The sequence below is a fragment of the Caretta caretta genome, chromosome 2 (assembly GCF_965140235.1).
Source record: "Caretta caretta isolate rCarCar2 chromosome 2, rCarCar1.hap1, whole genome shotgun sequence".
Taxonomy (NCBI): Eukaryota; Metazoa; Chordata; order Testudines; family Cheloniidae; genus Caretta; species Caretta caretta.
The window spans coordinates 109,247,856-109,270,918 of NC_134207.1; the positions used below are offsets into that span (position 1 = coordinate 109,247,856).

Sequence of the window (23,063 nt, forward strand, 5' to 3'; positions counted from 1 at the left end):
AAACATTCCACAATACATTAAAAGCAAGAGGAAGACCAAGGACAAGCTAGGACCGTTACTCAATAAGGGGAAAAAATAATAACAGAAAATGTGGAAATGGCAGAGGTGCTTAATGACTTCTTTGTTCCGGTTTTCACCAAGAAGGTTGATGGTGATTGGATGTCTAACATAGTGAATGCCAGTGAAAATGAGGTAGGATCAGAGGCTAATATAGGAATAGAACAAGTTAAAAATTACTTCGACAAATCAGATGTCTTCAAGTCACCAGCGCCTGATAAAATACATCCTAGAATACTCAAGGAGCTGACTGAGGAGATATCTGAGCCATTAGCAATTATCTTTGAAAAGTCATAGAAGACAGGAGAGATTCCAGAAGACTGGAAAGGGCGAATATAGTGCCAATCTATAAAAAGGGAAATGAGGACAACCCAGGGAATTACAGACCAGACATCTTAACTTCTGTACCTGGAAAGATAATGGAGCAAATAATTAAGCAATCAATTTGCAAACATCTAGAAGATAATAAGGTGATAAGTAACAGTCAGCGTGGATTTGTCAAGTACAAATCGTGTCAAACCAACCTGATCGTTTTCTTTGACAAGGTAACAAGCCTTCTGAATAGGGGGGAAGTGGTAGACATGGTATAAATTGACTTTAGTAAAGCTTTCGATACTGTCTCGCATGACCGTCTTATAAACAAACTACGGAAATATAACCTAGATGGAGCTAACTATAAGGTGGGTGCAAAACTGGTTGGAAAACCGTTCCCAGCAGCAGTGCAAGTAAGCTGGTACGCTCCAGTACACCGTACTAGCAAGCTAATTATAGCCGGTATGGCATACTGGAAAGACACAGCAGCAGCCCCACCGGAGAAGAGGGCTGGGATCAGGGCTGGGGGTTCTGCTCCTTTTCCCGCTGCCCCTACCAGCAGGGAAAGGAGCAGAATTCCCAGCCCTGCCTCCTGCCCTTCCATGGAGCTGTGGTACACTCTCTGTGTACCACAGCAGCAGCCCTGCTGGAGGAGAGGGCTGGGGGGTGGGGCTGAGGCTGGGAGTTCTGCTCCTTTCCCCGCTGGGAGGGGCAGCAGTAGGGAAAGAAGCAGAATGCTGACAGCTCCTCTGGCAGCTGTACTTCCCCCTCCCCAGCCCTGTCTTTGGCGCAGCAGGAGGAGGACAGAGCCCCCCACCCCAGCTAACATGGGATGGATGTGCGGAGGGGGCGGGGAGAACGTGGGGGCCCTGGGTTGTGGGCAGGGCGGTGAGGAGTCACGTGGAGGGTCACATGGGGAGGTCATGTGCTCCCCTCCCTCCCCCAATATCAGTAAGACATAGATTTTACTTACACCACTGGTTCCCAGAGAGTAGTTATCAGTGGCTCGCAGTCATGCTGGAAGGGCATAACCAGTGGGGTCCCACATGGATCCTGTTCTGTTCAATATCTTAATCAGTGATTTAGGTAATGGCATAGAGAGTACGCTTATAAAGTTTGCGACTGATATCAAGCTAGGAGGGGTTGCAAGTGCTTTGGAGGATAGGATTAAAACTAAAAATGATCTGGACAAACTGGAGAAATGGTCTGAAGTAAATAGGTTGAAATTCAATAAGGACAAATGCAAAGTACTCCACTGAGAAGGAACAATCAGTTACACACATACAAAATCAGAAATGACTACCTAGGAAGGAGTACTGCAGAAAGGGATCTGGTGGAAGTGGACCACAAGCTAAATATGAGTCAACAGTATAAAGCTGTTGCAAAAAAAGCAAACATCATTCTGGGATGTGTAAGCAGGAGTGTTGTAAGCAAGACACGAGAAGTCATTCTTCTGCTCTACTCCATGCTGATTAGGCCTCAGCTGGAGTATTGTGTCCAGTTCTGGGTGCCACGTTTCAGAAAAGATGTGGACAAATTGGAGAAGATCCAGAGAAGAGTGACAAAAATGATTAAAGGTCTAGAAAACGTGACCCATGAGGGAAGATTGAAAAAACTGGGTTTGTTTAGTGTGGAAAAGAGACGACTGAGAAGGGACATGATAACGGTTTTCAAGTACATAAAAGGTTGTTACAAGGAGGAGGGAGAAGAATTTTCTTCTTAACCTCTGAGGCTAGGATAAGAAGCAATGGACTTAATTTGCAGCAAGGGTGGTTTAGGTTGGACATTAGGAAAAACGTTCTGTCAGAGTGGTTAAGCACTGGAATAAATTGCCCAGGGAGGTTGTGGAAATCTCCATCATTGGAGATTTTTAAGAGCAGGTTAGACAAATACCTGTCAGGGATGGTCTAGAACAGGGATTGGCAACCTTTGGCAAGCGGCCCATCAGGGAAATCCGCTGGCAGGCCAGGACGGTTTGTTTACCTGCTGCGTCCACAGATTCGGCCGATTGCAGCTCCCACTGGCCGCGGTTCACCGTTCCAGGCCAATGGGGGCTGTGGGAAGCAGCGTGGGCATGCTAAAGGTTTCCGATCCCTGATCTAGATAATATTTAGTTCTGCCATGAGTGCAGCAGACTGGACTAGATGACCTCTCGAGGTCCCTTCGAATCTTGTCCTATGATTCTATGATTTCCACTAACTGCAGATAACTGTGCCTGCTTGTGGATTCCCTTTGGATGTCAATGTCTGATGAGGATGAGGATAAAGCATATTCTTTGTGTATAAAATTATGACAGTGATATGGATATACATTTAGGGTTTAAAATACAATTGAATTCCAGATATCTGAATCTACAGTATCTAAACCTCTCAGTCTACTGAACTGCCATCATGACTCCCTGGTCTATTGAAACCTGATTATGTGAACATAATCTTTTGAGTGGTTCAGATAATTGGAATTCTACTGTACTTTAGACACTTTTTTCAACACGATGAGTGTTTAGAAATCACAAACTTTTATATTGAGGCAACCAAAAGGCAAATAGTTAATCTTAACCATCAGGTCTGATTTTGAGTTGGGAGATTTTTGAATACTTAATTTGTAATGTAACTACTAGCACAGTCTGAAACAATACATTCCAGAATCTCTTGGAAAATTCATGGAGAAAAGTAATACTTGCTTATTTTAGCTAACGATATCACTGGAAAATAACATTTTCCCTACCTCAGGCAGAAATTGGATTGGAAGATGCAGGGACTGAGCTGAAGAAATTCAGCTGTTCCCTCTTTCATTACATCCAGTTAAATATGATGAAACATTTTAAACTAGCAAAAAGCTTTGTTTAGAGTAGTCATCTAGTTCGATGTAGGTTTTTTCTTTTCCAGAAATGTTTGTGTACTGACTGAGATATGTATGAAAGTTCTATATACCAGTCAAAATCTGGTAATAGCAATTACCTGTTAACATCAACCATAATTTATATAGCAATGGTGTCTGAAACTGTGTGGAGAGATTGCACTTTTGTAGCAAAAAGAAGCACTCTGCAATGTGGCTGGAAACTTGTCCTCTGTAACACTTGTCCTTTGTTAATACTGATTTACAATAAAACCTAGGAATGTTGTCTTAAGTCCAGACTTCTTCTGTATCATTAACACCATATATATCCATGATAAATAATGCTGTTAAAGTAATTATATATTTTCACGGTCACATACAACTTCCATGATGATTATTATTGTAATTACATTCATATGGGAAAGCAGTGTTGCCTGGTGGGTAGAGCAATGAACTGGGACTCATGAGACCTGAGTTCTGTTCTCTGTTCTGCCGCTGGCCTACTGGGTGACCCTGGGAAAGTCACATCCCCTCTGTGCCTCAGTTTCCCCGTTTGGATAATGGTAATAATTATGCTTGTCTCCTTTATAAATCACTTTGAGAATTACTGATGAAAAGCTCCATATAAGAACTAGGTGGTAGTTTTATTCTGCCTAAAAATGTTTGCTAGACACAGTCCCCACTCCAAAGAGATTAAAACCAGATGAGCTGCAGCAAGGGTGATGGTATTTCATACTGAGGTATTATATATTCCAGAATGACACCCTTAGTATAGTGTACGCTGTACTGGTTGAGGTACCGTTTTTTGGATGAGACCTACAATAAGGTTCTGACTGCATTTGGTAATTCAAGGTTTCACAGCACTCTACTGTAGGGTTGTTAACTTTGCTGTTTTGGCCCAGTTTCTACCATGGATAATTATGTTCTGCCTACTTAAATTCCTCATGCAATTTTGGTGTTTATATGGCATTTTCCACTTTTTGTTCTAAACTGTTACAACAATACCTTTTGCCCCAGAGGTGGTTGCATTTCATTGACTAATTAAGTGCATTGGGATCCTTTGAGCTGAAAGACCTTATATAAGTGTAACATTATTATCATCAATCAATCAATCCAATAATCCATATAAAAATAAGAAGGAAGGATTTGCACTGTATTATGAAAAGGCATTCATCACTTTCTATATCTTTACGTTATAGCCCACTGATGATTATTACACAGAAGATCACAACTCTTGCATTCCAAGTGCACGATGGTAAGCTAACAAGCCTCCTGATATCCTAAAGGGAGTATTTCCATTCCAGTCCATTGTCTTTAGTGGAGTTACCCCAGGGATGAATTTAGTTCAGTGTGTTTTTCTCAAAGCACTGCCCTTCCTTGCTTGGAGAAACAGACAGATTTTGCTGCATTTTTCCTGATTCTAAACCTTCTTTTTATAATAAAGATGCTTTTATACCTCAGAGAAGATTACCTCCAGGGCATTGAAAATTACACTGGTTTGGAGTCCATGGGCCTAAGTCTGATCAAATTTAATATTTGTTTGACACCTGTGTAACTCCATAGACTTCCCTCAAGTTACTCTTGATTCTTGCTGATGTGAGATCAGAATCAGGCCCAATGACTTAATATGTTCAGTCCTGAATCTTTGCGAGATCAAGGCATGAGTTTAAGGACTTGTCTATACAAACAGTTAATTTGCGGCAAGTTGGGGTATGAATCTACCCTGTGCTAGCCTGCTGCAGACTAACTGTCTGCATAGACCAGAAGTCTGCTTGAGCCTAATTTTTTGGCCTGACCCTGACCCAAACTGGGCCCATGCCTACCTGGCCCAAGTCTCTTTGACACTGCTAGTGTCACAAATGGCATCATTTTCCAGAAAGATGCCTGCCTCCAGTACAATAAAAGGCTCAAATGTTGCAATTGTAATGAGTGTTTTATTATTTATTTATTTATTTATTTCTATAGCAGTTGCATATGTGACTAGGGTTGCCAACTTCCTGATTGCAGAAAGCCGAATACCTTTGCCTTGCTCCTGCCCCGCCCTTCCCTGAGGCCCTGCCCCGAGGCCCTTCCCTGCCCCTTCTCCAAGGCTCCCCCCACTTCCTCCTGCCTCCCTCCCTCACTCACTCTCCCTCACCCTTGCTCATTTTCACAAGACTGAGGCAAGGGGTTAGGGTGAGGGTTCTGGCTGGGGTGTGAGCTCTGGCATGGGGCTGGGGTTGAGGGGTGTGGTATGCAGGAGGGGTCTCCGGGCTGGGGATGAGGGGTTTGGGGTGCAGGAGGGTGCCCCGGGCTGGGGCAGGAGGTTGGGATGTGGGAGGGGGTGCCGGGTGCAGGCTCTGGGAGAGAGTTTGGGTGTGCGAGGGGGCTCTGGGAGAGAGTTTGGGTGTGGGAGGGGGCTCAGGGCTGGGGCAGGGAATTGGGGTGCAGGAAGGGGTGAGGGGTGTGGGCTCCAGGGAGCGCTTATCTTAGGCGGCTCCTGGAAGCAGCCAGCATGTCCCTGTGGGCCCTAGGCACAGGGACAGCCAAGCAGCTCTGCGTGCTGCCTGCGCCTGCATGCCCTGCTCATGCAGCTCCCATTGGCTGCAGTTCCTGGCCAATGGGAGCTGCAGAGCCGGCACTTGGGGCGGGGACAGCGCATGGAGCTTCCCTAGCCGGCCCTGCGCCTAGAGGCCGCATGGACATGCTGGTTGCTTCCGGGAGCCACACGGAGATAGGACAGGCAGGGAGCCTGCCTTAGCTCCGCTGCACTGCCTACCGGATTTTTAATGGCCTAGTCAGCCATGCTGACCAGACCCACCAGGGTCTCTTTTCGACTGGGCATTTCGTTGGAAAACCTGACGCCTGGCAACCTCACCTGGGGACTCCACGCAGAGATCTGAGCCCCACTGCGCTAAGCACTGTATAAACAAATAACACAGAGACAGTCTCTGCTTCAGGAGAGTAGTAATCTAGGATTTAGGTAATATCTAACAAGTGTAAATAGACACATGACGGGGGAGGACTTGGTAACAGCAGAGGCGGATGAATTTGAAATTAATCTTTTAAAAAGTCCTACAGATTAATTGTAGTGGTAAGTGCTTATTACCTTACAAGCTTTCATACTATTAAAAAGAACGGAGTACTTGTGGCACCTTAGAGATTAACAAATTTATTAGAGCATAAGCTTTCGTGGGCGACGGCCCAATTCGTCGGCTGCATAGAATGGAACATATAGTAAGAAGATATATACACAGAGAAGGTGGAAGTTGCCATACAAACTGTAAGAGGCTAATTAATTAAGATGAGCTATTATCAGCAGGAGGAAAAAACCTTTTGTAGTGACAATCAAGATGGCCCATTTACACAGTTGACAAGAAGGTGTGAGGAAACTTAACATGGGGAAGTAGATTGAATATGTGTAATGACCCAGCCACTCCCAGTCTCTATTCAAACCCAAGTTAATGGTATCTAATATACATATTAATCCAAGCTCTGCAGTTTATCGTTGGAGTCTGTTTTTGAAGCTCTTCTGTTGCAAAATTGCCACCCTTAAGTCTTTTACTGAGTGGCCAGAGAGGTTGAAGTGTTCTCCTACCGGTTTTTGAATGTTATGATTCCTGATGTCAGATTTGTGTCCATTTATTCTTTTGCATAGAGACTGTCCGATTTGGCCAATGTACATGGCAGAGGGGCATTGCTGGCACATGATGGCATATATCACATTGGTAGATGTGCAGGTGAACGAGCCCCTGATGGCATGGCTGATGAGATTAGGTCCTATGATGGTGTCACTTGAATAAAGCTTATGCTCTAGTAAATTCGTTAGTCTCTAAGGTGCCACTAGTACTACTGTTCTTTTTGCGGATACAGACTAACACAGCTGCTACTCTGAAACCTGTCATACTATTGGAGTGGATAAAATGGATGCAGTTTCCATTTTCAAGTAGTTGTGACTTTATCTGTAGAAAATACATACAACTCCCTTCCAAAGGAAACCAATCCCTGCCCCCAACCTCTCCAAAAATAGAAGGAAAAAAAGAGGGTAAATATGCTGGTGCATCCATGATGGGTGTTCACTTAAATGTATCAGTGTTTGTTGTTAAATGCATGCTATGAAATATACAGGCTATACAATGTTACATAGTTAATGTTAACTTTTGCATTTGAGTGTTCAAAATAACATAATTAATGTTCTGTTAATCACACAGGGCTTTTACATAAGAAAGAGAGTTTAAGCACACTACTCGAGTGTCAAGTGTCTGTTTTACAATGGTGGGTATAGTCAGTGCCCAGGAGTTGAGTGTTTAGAGTGCAGTGCCTGGGCAGAAGGAAACTCAGTTGGAACTCTCGACTATAGTCGAGACCTGAGCAACTCCTTCTTTCCCATGCCAGCAGCCAGTTCCTTTCCCTTGGCCAGTCTTCTTGCTGTGAATTGCCCCTTTCCTCACACAGGAATAAGGAGGAAGCTTGTGGCAAAGGGGACCAGCATCTTCTGGGAACAGGGATTTCCTGGTACAGAGCTATAATAATAGTCACTGGGGATGTATGCTGGTGGATGGGTATTATGCAGCTCACTGCCTACTTGGAAAGCTGTTTCAATAGGTACAGAGAAGGTGAGATGGGGGAGAGCTCATGTTGAAGAGGAGAGAATGAGGAAGGGAGATGGATCCAGAGGAGGAGGAGAGCCTTGTAGGGAGAGGGGAGAGGAACCTATCCTAAAGTACCCATTCTCAGTACTTCAGTGCAGTCTTCTGAGGATGAGCATGCTTGACTTAAAGGATGGAAAAATAAATAAAATTATTACTGTTGGTAACAATGAAACACAGGAAGGCCTGTGACTTTAAAATCTCCAAAAAGTGCCGACAGCATATAACCTCTGAGCTTGGGATAATTTTCTGCAGTTATTTTTGGAAGAGTCTAATTTGATTTTATTGTGTCATGCCTATTATTTATTCTTGCTAGGAATAGGCCGACGACCTGAGGACCTCACTGCTGAGCAAAATCGGCTTGCCGTAAAGTAAGAATTTACTTCTCCCACTCAGTGTGTCTTTAACCTCATCTAAGTAATAATGGTCTGTGGGGTTTTTAATTCCTCCCTGAGTCATTACCAGGAGTCAGATTTTCCCCAGTCATGTGCGACTTTTTAAAAAAAAATCATTGTTAATGTAGGTACTGCCTGCAATCCACCCAGTGCCAAAGGTGGATACTGTAATACTTATTAAGGTAATTCTTGTTCTGAAGTTAGCGTCCCAACCACCCACACATGAGTTCTTTATTTCCCCCTGACTGAACCATACACCAAGAGAGCCCTCGTTTCTCCAAGGCCGGGTTTAGACCCTGTTTCAGCAAAGTACTTAAGCACATGCTTAAATCCCATTAACTTTAATGGGTACCTATAGTGCAGCAACTGCTTATGTGTTTTGCTGAACCAGGTCCTTTAATAAAGCTGTGCTCTTTGGATCTTCAGGTTTTCATCTACCCTTTCACTGTGGTCTGCTATTTTTCACATTAGAATACTTCTCCCCCCCGCCCCTCATCAATAACTACATCAAAGCACTAATCCATGTTAAAACTGCAAGGCTGAAGTTTGCCCCTGACACTTCAAATATTGCTGGTTTTTTTGTTTTTTTTTTAAACCCTCTACCAGCAGTTTCTGGACTCTGATGCATGTTTCTCCTCCAACTCTTAATCTTCCAAGTACAAACTTTGATACTACTTTGATACTGTTTACCAAAAGACAACTGATGCTGCTTATCTATTACAAGCATTCCCCCCCACCCAATCTTGTTTTAATTCCACTCTAATTGTGGAACGAAAGTTAAATCTTTTTTGAATAGACTGAAAGTTACAGCAGTCACTAACTTTGATCCTCGAGCTTAATACATTTGAAACTTTGCTTAGAGGCAAAATAATTAGTTCCTCAGTTTTCAAGGTTTAACTGTGAGCCATTGGAAAATTTACCTAATTATTAGATGATGGAACTATGATTGTCATCTCTTGAGAAACTAAAGTTTGTAGAGAGGTTTATGTAACATTTCTACAGAGACCCATTGCTTTGTGTCTCCATTTATCATTTAGTACACAGCTGGCTGTAAAAATGTAGAGTACTCATGATTGACGTTCTGTTGTATGTAAAATTTTAAATACACTCGATGGAACTGGCTAAATAGTATGTTACACTGTGTAATTCCAAAACTTATCAAAAGTACTCATGAAACTTTTTGCTATATTTTACCTTGTTTTGTTTTGTGTGTGGATGTTTTGACAGAATAAGACCTTCCTTACTGGAGTATTTGAGCTATCTCCTCAATTTTATGAGTGTCATAGCTGGACCTTGCAGCAATTACAAGGACTATATAGCCTTCATTGAAGGGAGGCATGTGCATATGAAACTTTTAGAAGTGAACTGGAAGCAAAAGGGTTATGACAGACTTCCTGATCCTTCTCCAACTGTAAGTTGTGAAAAGCCAAGCATTTATTGCAAAGGGCTAGAGAATACTGCTTTGCATGTCTGACTCCTATAAAGGCACCTGGTTTAAAACCAAACAAGGAAAACTGCTTGGGGTATTGTGCCAGCAAATATATCTGTTTTCTGCTGTTTGTGTTGATAACAAAGCTAGGGGGGAGGGAGTTGGCATCATCCCTTTGTTCAGAAGAGTACATAGTGGCTCATTGGTTGGTGAACACCATATGTGTAAGTCTCTCTGTTCACAGTAGGAACATACTGTAGATTCTGATTATTATGAATTGTAATTCAGATTTAGACAAAAGAGAGAGAACATTTTACAAAAGAGAAAAGCTGAAAAAACTATTGTACTGTAGAGGACATGCTAGATGCAGGAATCATAATTGATTAAATACTGTAAGTTGCCCAGATGCATTTCAAGGAAACTTGGTGACTGTCTTAAGGTATCTTTGAAGCTATCTTTTAAGTCTGAAAAAGATAAATCCATTGCAAGGACTTTATCATTTTTGTTTTGTATTATTAAATATTAACTTGATACTTCCACAAGTGGCATTCATGTATTGCAGAAAAATGCATGGGCCAGATTCCTCTGTTACATTGGAGTGACTCTGGATTTATACCTTTGTAACTGACTGAGAACAGAATTTGGTTCTGCATATTCTCTTTGTAATGTGGAATATGTATGTATACAGGGCCTCATCCTGATCTCTCACTGGTGTAATCTGCTGACAGTGTAAGTTAAGTCAGAATCAGGCCCACATTGTGTCACTTGCATAAATTATATATATATGCAGGATAGACAAATTAGTATTTTTCTTTTAAAAGTTAAGCTTTAAAATGACATTAAACATTAAAGTTTTTCTGTGTATATTCAGTGCATGTGAAAAAATATTTAGGAGCTAAAAGTGAGTTAGTTACGTCAGTGTTTAAATAATAAATGGTATATTTTTTATGCTCCTGATATCTGGAGTCTACTCTTATGGATTCACCTGTTTGCAATATGAACGTATGAGTGAATCTGTTTACTCACGATGGATATGTGAAAGCCAGTTACAAAGCATTCACATAGCTTACACCTATAATTATGATTTCTGGAGTGCTAGGGCACTAACTATGCATTTTTAAAATATATATTTGTTAGGTTAGGTGCAGGACAGTATCTGTCTAAGTCATTTTGAGAGGCACTTTGACACCTTGATGGGTGTGATGGAAGAACCTAGATCTATAACAGTCTGATTGTACTGGAAATCAGAATATTTGGTGCTTCCAGCAGGAATCCAGTAATCAGTTCCTGTGCTTAACTGCACAGATGGGGAAACTCTCTGTTTCCCATCTTACTTCTGTGTTCTCCTCAGGGCACATCCAGCAGTTCATGTGTGGTGCTTAGGTGAAGGACCATGGCCCATTTTGGTTCTGAATAATTCTTTAATTTCTATTTGTAAGATTAATTAGGAAAATATATCAGCTGATTCATTATACAAGCTGGTCCTTGTTACAAATTAATTATGAGGAAAAAGAAGCTATTATTAGCTGTTACCAGTCTTATTGGGTCTTTAGTCAATTTATTTTTGTAAGTGGGAAGCATTATTTTGCTTTAGTCTATTCTGATAAATGATCACATCAATGTTTTATTATTCATTATGCTTTTCAGGGGGCTGTGATATACAAACTGTGTATCACATTTGTATCTCTCCTTTTGTTCTTGACACTTACCAAGACCTATCCTGTTACATACATTGTTGATAGCCAGTTTATCAATAATACATCCTTCTTGTCAAGACTTGGCTACCTGTATATCGTTATGCAAGCATCGAAGCCAAAATATTACTTTGCATGGACATTAGGTAAGGATGACTAAATGGCTTATTTTGTGTCCAGATAAATTTAATACATAAACAGTGGGGTGTATGAAATTGTCATAAAACAATTACTTTTTTTTTTAATTTTGGGCCCAATCCTGCAATTTCCACAGCACCCCTGCATGTGAGCAGAGCCCCACTGAAACCAGTGTGGGTGCACAGTCCGTCTGTGCGCTGCTAGTTGCACAAGGAAAGAGATTTGGGGTGCTGTGGGTATATTGACTATAAATCTCAAAAGGACACTGTCAAATAGTGTAGGCCAGAAGTTTGATCTACTTTAAAACTGTTGTCAGTTGGCAGCAAATGTCCCTCCTCCCCCGTACCTGGGGGCAGATCCTCAGCTGATGTCAATTATTATAACTCCATTGAACTCAGTGAGGAGGATGTGGCCTCTGGAATCTAGATGTGTAATATCATGGGTGTATGTAACACCTCCCCCTTACACTTGCACCGTGTTAATTGTACCTAAATTACTTTTATTGGTATTCTTAATACTTTAAGAAGAAAAGATTGTATCCTTTGTGCCGTGATTGTATTCCCTGGCCCCAGTCCTGTACTTTTGTGGGGCAGATGGGGGCTTATGGAGCCTGTGATCACCCTAGTAGTTACAAGGCCGTTGTAGATGTGAACCAGCCTATCCAAAGCTGGGAATCTCTGTCCAACCATGCTTATGGACTTGTTTGTAACTAGAAAGTTGTCCCGCTTTAATTATACTAGGGAATATGCCATGCCAGCATAAGGCGCCTTATACCAGTATAGCTGCACCCATATTATTGGTATGACTATATTGGTAAAAAAAAAAAATCACACCCCTAACTGCCAATTATACTGGTACAAAATCTGTATGTGGTCCTAGCCACATTCAGTCCCCATCTCCTGTGGATGACAATCCTACACACTTACTTGCAAGGGAGAAAGGGAAGCAGGGTGTGGGCGGAGATAAGGATGGTCAGGATTGGGCGAATTGACCCCTAACCCTGCCCTCCCCATTCACTTGGGTACAGAGCAGCCATAAGGCAGAAAAAGAGTCTGGTCCGCTATACTGAAGAGAGAGCTCACCTGCATGGGACGAGGAGTAGCACTGTCAGCTGCTCAGGTGTAAAACTTCCTGGCTAATCAGTCTTGTAAAATTCTTCTCATCCACTCACCTGTTTATTTTTAACACAGTACTGTACTGTATTAGCTTTTTTCTTTTTCTTTTCTGCTGCCTGATTGTGTACTTCTAGTTCCAAATGAAGTGTGTGGTTGACCAGTCAGTTAGTAACTCTGGTGTTCGTAACTCTGACTTGTTCTACTTGTAACAGTTTTGCAAGGCTATATTCAATATATTTCTTCCAGTTTTGTCTTTATTGAGAGAAAATTCCGCAAAGAGGAAAATATCAGGTGACACTGAGAGAAGGAAATAATAGGGACAAACAATAGGTGCGAGACAGTATCTGAATACACTTACAAACCTTGAGCTACTCTAAACATACAAGGCTTTTAAGAAACTCTCTGTGTTACTTAGTAACACCTTAAGTTGTTGAATTGGAGAATATTTAATACAATTTAATTTCCAACAATTAGGGTGAGGAAGATTGATCCTGTAGGTCAGGCATTGGACTTGGACTCAGGAGGACTCTGTTCCCAGCGCTGCTTGAGACTTCTTGTATAAACTTGAGCAAGTCACTCATGATTATTCAGAAGGTTGAGACCCATTGTCTGCATGTGTTTGTGCACACCAGTTATTACTATAAATTGGGCATTTGCTTGCCCTAGTGCATATTTAGAGCAATTTGTGCAGCCAAAGAATTTGTGCAGACCTTGGGCTTCAGCCTTTTAAAATCAAGCACTTATTACTGTGGCTAAGTTTCCTTATATGTAAAAGTGGGGATCATATTCCTGTCCACCTCACACCAGTGTTTGGAGGCTAAATTAAGTGAAGTGAAGCTCACTGAGATGCTCAGATGGAAAGAACTTTATAAGTGTAAAGCATCCTTACTATTTCACTACTATACTGGTTCCTTCCCCCCCCCCCCCCCCCACTTTACTCTTGGATAATGAAAATAGACCATTTGTTCTTGCTTGTTCTTTTACAACCTTATTCCAGTGCTACCCTACTGAAGTGCAAACACAGCTAGGGAGTGTTTGAAACCAAACCATATTTCCAATGATATTTTAAAAGGAAATAAAAAAACAGCTCTATTAAATTTTATGTAAACTGCCCACAGAAGACCAATTCACGCACCTAAAATTGTTTCCTTTAACAAAACCTAAATTTTGGTTCTAACCCACAGACTACTTCCTTCTATTAAATGACATTAGCCTTTAGGGCTATTGGGCAGATCCCAGGCAGAATAAAAGCAAAGGGGTTTTCTGACTGTTCACCCAAGAAAAGTAGCCTGTGTTGCAAAATATTACAATAACCCTCATATCCCCATGCAGCAATGCAAACACCATTATACTGAGATCACTCTCTACCAACTCTTCTAATGTATCGATAGTTAAACCCGTTCTGACCATTCTTACTGAGTGAGAACGTGAAACAAGTGTTCTTATTTTCCCCCTGAAAAATGGATACCATCTTTCTCTGCGGTTGGATAGAAACAACAGCATTGACTGGAACAACAGCTCCCAAGTGGGACTGATGTCAGTCAGTGGGTTTCAGTCTTCATATCTAGTGGGCCACAGGAAGAGCACAGACAAGTCCTTTCAGTGTTGCTGCTAGGTATATATGTGGAAATGAGGCAGGACACACACAAAGGAAGCATAGGATGGATAATGGTGTGGGGAGAGGGAGGGATGAAATCTTAGGAGGAGATAGGGGGATCTAAAACACTTCTGCAAGGAAAGGGAGAATCAAACATTCCAAGAAGGGAGCAGGCTAGAGAGGCCTATAGAAAAGAAAGTAGTAAATGGCTTGGATTTTAGGGTGGGGAATGTGTTTCTTTGGCTATCAATTTATTTAATATTGAGAGTGAATTGGATTGGTGTCCAAAAATAACTTCAGACTGACACTCTGTTGCCCGCACCCCCACATATACTTTTCTTTTCTTTAATCTTCTTCATTTGTGTGTCAGAGGCGATCCCTTGGCAGGCTATACTGAAATGAAAGGGTGAGAAAGACTGTGTTTGCTGAATAGAGAAGATCACCAAAAGCTTCCTTATATGTAAAAGTGGGGATCATATTCCTGTCCACCTCACACCAGTGTTTGGAGGCTGCTACACAGAGGCACAAATACCTGGACATGGAAGAGGAGCATCATGGAAGGGGCTAGAAAAGGGACTGTGAGCATTCAGACTAGAGCTGTGAAAAAGTGCAGGAAAATAATAAGTGGAAGAAAATAGTTGGGATTGGTATATGTGGAATAGAAACGACTTTGGGATAATAAATAATTCAGAGAAATAATTTATTTTAGTTGGATATAGATTTAGATTATTAGAAAACTGGAAAAATGTGGGTAGTAAACTAGAAACACATTATTAGAGAGAAAAACTGCCTTTGGATTTATGACGTGACTTAATCTTGGAGACTGCGGAAAAATCTTGTAAGTGAGTTTTGGGAAAGCATGCTCTGTCTAGTGGTGAGCGAGGCTTCTATTATCTATGTTGCAGATCCAAGCAACAAAATGGCATGATTCCTCCCCACCCTTTTCAGTTAAGCTGTCTGTTGTGTGGAATAGGGCATTATATAATCATTTACTAAAACTGCCAATAAGCAGTTGCTGTTTCCAGAAAAGGACAGTCATGTTATTGTGTGAGGCACAGTGCAGAATTCCTTCAGATTCATGAAAAGATAGAAAATTCAAGCATTCTGGTTGGGAGCATTAAACACTGGAACTTAGCTGTAAACTTGACTAAGACTTAAAATACGTATTATTAAAAACCATTTAGACCTGAATTCCACAATCTGATAGACGGGGTGGATCCCACATAAGCAACTAACCAAATAGGGTTAAATTCTGGCCCCACTAAAGTTAATGGCAAACCTCCCATTAGACTTCAGTAGGTCCAGGATTTTACCAGTAATTTGATGACTGGAAGGTGGCAATTCTTCTGCACTCCAGACTACTTTATGCTGCATCCAAACCACTTTTGCACTGGGGCTAACAGACCTGTTTTAATACTAGACACTGGAATGCAGGTTTTATCCACCTTTGCCTTTAATTAGGCGTTGCAGCCTGTGGAGTCTAAAGGTCTCAGCATTGTGTTGGGATCAAGAAGTAGCATTGCAGTTTGAAGTGTATGTGTGGGAGTGGATTCCCTATTGCATGGAGCACAGTTCTTTAAGGGGTTCCCTGGCTGCAGCGTAGAGGGCAGGATGGGGCCAGAAGATTTATAGCTATACAGATCTTCCAGTTCTTGGCCCTGTGCATACACTGGCAGCAAAGAGGCTACTTCAGCCATTGTCTACAGGCATGTCAACTCCCCAGCCTGTGGAAGGACATTTGTGACCTTCCTGTGGACATACTTAACACCTAGCCAGCAACCTGGGCTGGCTGTTCATCTCACGATTTGGGCCTATGGTATTGTAGCATGCAGCCGAAAGGTATTGTAGCATGTAGAAAGCCCGAACAGCAGTAGACATTAAGGCAAGAAGGGACTAAATATAAGTTTTCTTATTTAGTTCTAGCAATCTGGCACCAGCGGTGAGCACTTGTTATTGATCTAGTAGCAGACACTTTCTTATTCAATAAAAGAAGTAAAACAACAAGCAGAGTTGTTTTTAGATTGTTAGGATCTGAAACCAAGACTTGGAAGCCTCTGTTTCCAGGAGCTTGTCAGTGAAGTGGAAGGTTAGGGGAAAGGTCCATATTTTTCTGGTTAGAATACTGCTTTTAGATTAGACTGCATCCCTGAGTTGTACTTCAGGGTTATCCCTGAATTTGTACCTAATCTCATAACACTTTGTAAGAGAGACCAAGACCAATTTTGAATCTCGAGACAGAAATGCTGACTTCATTTTATAAAAATGAAAAGCTCAGCTTTATCTTCAGTTTTCTTGATCAGGCTTGTCATTTATAATGGAACTAGGCAGAAAAATCTAGCAGTGTTTATACTTTCATTTTTTCCTTCCAATATTTATAGGCTTGGCTGTATTTAGAGACCTAAAGGTTATGAGTCCTTCCTGTCTTCTCAGTGTACACAGAGAAAGGGCTTTTGACAGAGGCAGATTAAAAGCAGGATTTTTGAAATCCAGACCCAATTATCAGAGGGGTTCCAGAGCAAGACAGAACCCTGATTTGCTCCGTGGGAAAGAATGCAGCAAGAGCTGCTGCCCATGGAATTCCACTGGGCTTCCTGAATAAGGAAGAACAATGAGTCTTCTAGGAAGAGCATAGTGTGTGAAGATGGGCTGGGTGAGTGTCCAACCTGACATGAACCAGGCCTCCATTTCTGTAGGTTGTTTGTACATCTCAGTATTTGATGTGCAGAAACAGTCTGGTATTAAGTGAGGCACTGAGCTGTGAGATCAACACAGAACTTTGTATAGGGGGTGTTCAAAAGTCATCACTAAAACTTAACGTTTACTAAATCTTAATAAAAAAAACAGAAACTTGAATTTGAGACACTGCAGTAGTTCCTCCCCACAAGTATAAGGAAATGGTTCTATCTGTGATACTGCACTATGTGGCAAATACCGATACATGTTAATTAGGGCTGTCGATTAATCGCAGTTAACTCACACGAGTAACTCAAAAAAAGTAATCGCAATTAAAAAAAGTAATCGCGATTAATCGCAATTTTAATCACACAGTTAAACAATAGAATACCAATTGAAATTTATTAAATATTTTGGATGTTTGTATACATTTTCAAATATATTGATTTCAATAACACAGAATTCAAAGTGTATAGTGCTCACTTTATATTATGTTTCTTACAAATATTTGCACTGTAAAAATAATAAACAAAAGAAATAGTATTTTTCAGTTCACCTCATACAAGTGCTGTAGTGCAATCTCTTTGTTCTGAAAGTGCAGCTTACAAATGTAGATTTTTTTTTTGTTACATAACTGCACTCAAAAACGAAACAATGTCAAACTTTAGAGCCGACAAGTCCACTCAGTCCTACTTTTTGTTCAGCCAGTCTCTCAGACAAACAAGTTTGTTTACATGTATAGGAGATAATGCTGCCTGATTCTTGTTTAAAATGTCACCCGAAAATGAGAACAGGCGTTCACATGGCACTTTTGTAGCCAGCAGCACAAGGTATTTACATGCCAGATATGCTAAACATTCATATGCCCCTTATGCTTTGGCCACCATTCCAGGGGACATGCTTCCATACTGATGACACTCGTTAAAAAATAATTAGTTCATTAAATTTGTGACTGAACTACTTGGGAGAGAAGCTCTGTGTTTTACCCGCATTTTGCCATATATTTCATGTTAGAGCAGGCTCGGATGATGACTCAGCATGTTGTTCGTTTTAAGAACACTTTCACTGGTACCTTCTTTGCATTTTGTCACATCAGCAATGTGAGATTTCTAAAGATGGCTACAGCACTCCACCCAAGGTTTAAGAATCTAAAGTGCCTTCCAAAAGCTGAGAGGGATGAGGTGTGGAGCATGCTTTCAGAAGTCTTAAAAAAGCAACACTCTGATGCAGAAACTACGGAACCCGAACCACCAAAAAAGAAAATCAACCTTCTGCTGGTGGCATCTGACTCAGATGATGACAATGAACATGCATCAGTCCACACTGCTTTAGATCTTTATTGAGCAGAACCCATTATCAGCATGGACGCATGTCTTCTGGAATGGTGGTTGAAGCATGAAGGGACATATGAATCTTTAGCACACCTGGCACATAAATATCTTGCAAAGCCGGCTACAACAGTGCCATGCAAACACCTGTTCTCACTTTCAGGTGACACTGTAAACAAGAATTGGGCAGCATTATCTCCTGCACATGTAAACAAACTTGTTTGTCTGAGCAATTGGCTGAACAAGAAGTAGGACTGAGTGGACTTGTAGGCTTTAAAGTTTGACGTTGTTTTGTTCTTGAGTGCAGTTATTTTTTGTGCATAATTCTACATTTATCATGAAAGTTGAACTTACAAAGAGATTGTACTACAGTACTTCTGTTTTTCAGTTCACTTAATACTATTTCTTTTATTTTTACAGTGCAAATATTTATAATAAAAATAAACATAAAGTGAGCACTGTACACTTTGTATTCTGTGTTGAAATTGAAATCAATATATTTGAAAATGTGGGAAACATCCAAAAACATTTAAATAAATGGTATTCTATTATTGTTTAACAGTGTGATTAATCTCGATTAAATATGTTAATCACTTGACAGCCCTAATTTTAATGCAACCCTGGTATGTGTATGTTTTAGTTTCATAATAATTAGAAAAACCCTTTCTGTTCATTGTTCTTTACTAGATTTTTTTTCCACCCTAAGAATTTTCTTATTGTTTATTGAGCATTGTCATTGTGTTCAGTGTCTGACAGACATGTAAAAATAAATGACGCCTGCCACAGTCTAATTTGAATAGTTTGCATTGATGTTACAGCTGATGCAGTCAACAATGCAGCTGGCTATGGGTTCAGTGGTGTTGATGAGCAAGGCAATTTCCATTGGGATCTGCTATCCAACTTAAATATATGGAACATTGAGGTGAGTTAAAAGAAACAAAATCATGGTATAATTATGGAGTGATGATTATGATGTGGTTCATTAGTAACCGGGATACATTTTTCTCTGCCAAAGGTGTGTCTAGAATTAGTGATTTTGAATTTTATCTTTTGGACATATAAATTGTATTGGTCACACTTCATAGGAAGGTTACATTTGTAAATAGTTTCTAAAGAGCTAATAATGTTTTAATAAACCATTAATTATTGTAGAGTTCAGCAGGTCAATAGATTGCTTATAACAATGATTTATAACCATGATAGCCTCTTCTATTTATGTGCTTGTAACAATCTGTTGTTACTATTTTTAGTATTTGTATTGCAAAAGCAGGTAGAGGACGCACCTGAGATTAGGGCTCGTCTGTGCTAGGTGATGTACAAATACACTGTAAGAGACAGGGCAGGCCCCAAAGAGCATATGTTCTAAATGGAAAAGACAGACAAAGGGCAGAAGAGGAAACAGATACAGAACGGTGACGTGACCTGCCCAAAGTCACAGAATATGTCAAGGAACGAGACAGAAATAGAATTAAGAATTACTCCTACCTCAGTTCCCTTCCATTAGACCACACTGTTTCTCAGAACATCTGTAATGTATTCTTCATGTCAGTGGCATGCTTTTAACATGCATTAGTCCCTTACAAAATATTTATAAAGGTACCCTTACCATAAAGTGTGACCAACTTATTTCCTGTTAGTTTGTCGCCTAGGATAAATATCTTCTGAGTGCTAATTGCATGAGAAAATGTCTAGGAGTCTGGAATAGGCCATTCCCAATTTCTCCTTCTACAGATTTATTTTCACAGAATAACAGGAGCTCTCCATCTACACTTCATGATTTATTATTTTAGAAGGAAAAGCAGAGGAAACCAATGAGTTAACTGCATTGTAGCTTAGTGATCTATCAAAAGACACAGTCTGGTAACTCATCTCTAAATTTTAGGGGCCCCTATAATTCTCAGTGGAAAAGTTGAGAACCATCACTATACCCTCTCCCTTTCATCTTCCCTTTTTTATGCTTGTCTTAGCCCTTGCCCAAGCTTGCATCCATCACTCTTGGAGTATTTTTCCTTGCTCCTTTTTTGCAGCACCCACAGTGGATGCACAGCTCAAGTGTAGAAGCACTCGCAGCCAATTGCAGATGGAAATGCACTCAGCTTCCCCCTTGCCCCCAGGACCTGAGTGGGGAATCTAAAATAGATTGAAAACAGGAATGGGAGTGCTCACTGTATCAGTCAGAGAGGAGGGGAAACTGGGGAGGAATGTCGCTAAGCAAGAGAAGCTGTGAGTTCCCCAGTACTTTAACCCATTCGCCTATCCTGTAGACCTCATGCACCCTTCCCCTCTCTGGGTCATATGGGCTATGGGGGAGGGTCTGGAGAGGGGACTCCCTTAGCAGGATAGGAGCAATGAGGCCATATCAGCCCCAGAACCTCTGTGTTGCCACAGCCTCATTTCCATTTTGAACTTCCCTTTGAACTGATGCTGTCTGGTCTGGCTGTCCTTATGGAGAAGGCTCCTCTAAGAGCACAACCTGTAGGAAGAGTCCCACGGGGGGAGGCCCTGGTGGATGGAGGGAGGTCTGAAACGACGGGAGGCCACAAGGTGCAGGCTCATTTTTTTTCCCCCAGAGTGGGGCAGGCAGGGTTAAATATTAAACGGGCCCATGGGATTGTGGTTGAATAGGAAATTTTAAAAGGCTGATTTTTTTATAAGCTGGTGACTTGGGGGTTATGGTGGGGGAGGAGATAAATGATTCAGAAGACACCTAATTGCTCTTGATGTTAGTCTAAATAAGTGTCCTCTCATTACTAGTCCTCCCTTTTGCTTCTTGCCTTTGGTTTGTAATGCTCACTTGTTGCACCTTGCCTTTAATGGGACTGTGAGCTCTTCAGGGCTGGGACAGCATTTTCCTGAATATTTGTATGTCACCTGTCACCGTGGAAACCCCCTCCTGAGAGATTCTTTTAGGTACTGTACAATACATGTCAAATAGTAAGAGCCACCTACATGCGTAAAGCACTTTTGCATTTGAGCCGAGTGCTAAATGTGGCTGCTGCTGGCACCATTTGATCATGGCCAGGTGAAAATACACTCAGTGCAGGTAGCAGACTGTCAATTAGGAAGTGTTGTGAAGTCTTTTAGGCACAATGAAAGACTAAGTATGTGTGGAAGGCATCAAAGATTTGAGGTAACTTCATCATTGATCCCCTCTATGGTCTGCCCAAAGAATGCCCTCTCAGGGCTCAGGCTGTAGCCAGAACCTCTCTCTGAGCAGAAACCCACATCCATCTCCCTTCTGACCAGGGATTTAGGTTAGCAGCCCCCTTGCGGTCACTGTGATTCTCTTCAGCAGATCTGACCAAAGGTCCAGCCTCCGCACTTGATTTCTCTCCAAGGGCTATGGCCAGGGATTATATGTTGCAGATGGATCCTTCACAGCAGAGTACATTTGAGGATGAAAACATAAAAAGATCTAATACATACTAAGGGTACCTGGGGGGAGTCTGCCAGATCAGAATCCTTCCAACCCTTCAGCAGGGCGGGGTCCCCTTTGGACAAAAGGCTCGTGTCTGTTTGTTGAATCAAAAACAAGGCTCTTCTGTCAGGATAAACTCAGTCTTTTACATCAAAGGCCCTTTCTGTGTCTCTTGCCTCTGGCATTTGCCTGATCCAGTATATGCAAACCACTCCCGGGGGTGGTATTTCTCTGGAGCTATTTCTAGTCCGAAGAACTGCAGTAATTATGCCCCAGTGTTTTTAGTTTTTGGAGGCGCTTTTGTAACCTTTCTGCATGGAGTGGAATACACTTCCTAGCTCACAATGATCCGTATAACCTTCACAAAGGTAATACAGTAGTCCCCAAAAGATACTGCTTGTGGCTGCAATATCTGTAACCGAAGGTTTGAGGAGAACCCTGCCAGGGAGCTTTCCATTTTGACAGCCAGCTTGACTGGCTGCTCTCTTGGAAACACAGAGGGGAAAAATCAATGCTTGTCAAGTGAAAAAGGACAACATTGATAGAAGCAAGGAAATACAGTTCCTTTCTCTAGCTGGTACTATAATGCAATTAAGTTGTGTCTGTCAATTAGGGTTATTTTAATTTAACTCTTAGAACACTGATGAAGATTGCTCTAACCTCCAGTATTTTGGACTGAGGTGCAAAAGCACTCAAGTACTTTTGGGCCCCTCTCCTGCCCTACTCCAGTTCACACTTCCCTTGGCTCTCTTAGAAGACCTTGTGAGCTTTGGAAGAGCCCTTTGACCCTATACTGGCATTGGTACAAATGCTGCTGGAATAGTGTGTCCATTTCTGGTGCCCACAGTTCACGAAGGATGTTGATAAATTGGAGAGGGTTCAGAGAAGAGCCACAAGAATGATTAAAGGTTTAGAAAACATACCTTCCAGTGATAGACTCAAAGAGCTCAATCTGTTTAGTTTAACAAAACGAAGGTTAAGGGGTGACTTCATTATCTACATGGGGAACAAATATTTAACAATGGGCTCTTCAGTCTAGCAGAGAAACGTATAATAAGCTCCATGGCTGGAAATTGAAGCTAGACAAATTGAGACTGAAAATAAGGCATAATTTTTTGACGGTGAGAGTACTTAACCATTGGAACAATTTACCAGGGGCATGGTCCATCACTGACAATTTTTAAATCAAAACTGGATGTTTTTCTAAAAGATCTGTCTAGGAATTATTTTAGGGAAATTCTATGGCTTGTGTTCTACAGGAGATCAGATTTGATGATCACAATGGTCCCTTTTGGCCTTGGAATCTATGAAGCTCTGGTGCAGAAAGCCACCTCCTCATGTGATTTATGTTTGCAACTAGAAAGCAGCAGTTCCCTTGGAGAGTCCATATTGAGAACCACTTCACAGCATTTTCATTGGTGCTGTCGGATTACTTCTAAGGGAG

The 23,063-nt window shown here is 41.4% G+C and overlaps 1 protein-coding gene across 1 annotated transcript in view; it reads left to right on the top strand.

Moving 5' to 3' along the window:
* Positions 1 to 23,063, top strand: part of MBOAT1 (membrane bound glycerophospholipid O-acyltransferase 1) — an 86,112-nt gene that overhangs the window by 52,500 nt on the left and 10,549 nt on the right. The window contains exons 5-9 of the mRNA XM_048839979.2: positions 4,404 to 4,459; positions 8,149 to 8,203; positions 9,455 to 9,638; positions 11,304 to 11,496; positions 19,020 to 19,123. Coding sequence (XP_048695936.1) covers positions 4,404 to 4,459; positions 8,149 to 8,203; positions 9,455 to 9,638; positions 11,304 to 11,496; positions 19,020 to 19,123 — 592 coding nt within the window. The remainder of the gene's footprint in view (positions 1 to 4,403; positions 4,460 to 8,148; positions 8,204 to 9,454; positions 9,639 to 11,303; positions 11,497 to 19,019; positions 19,124 to 23,063) is intronic.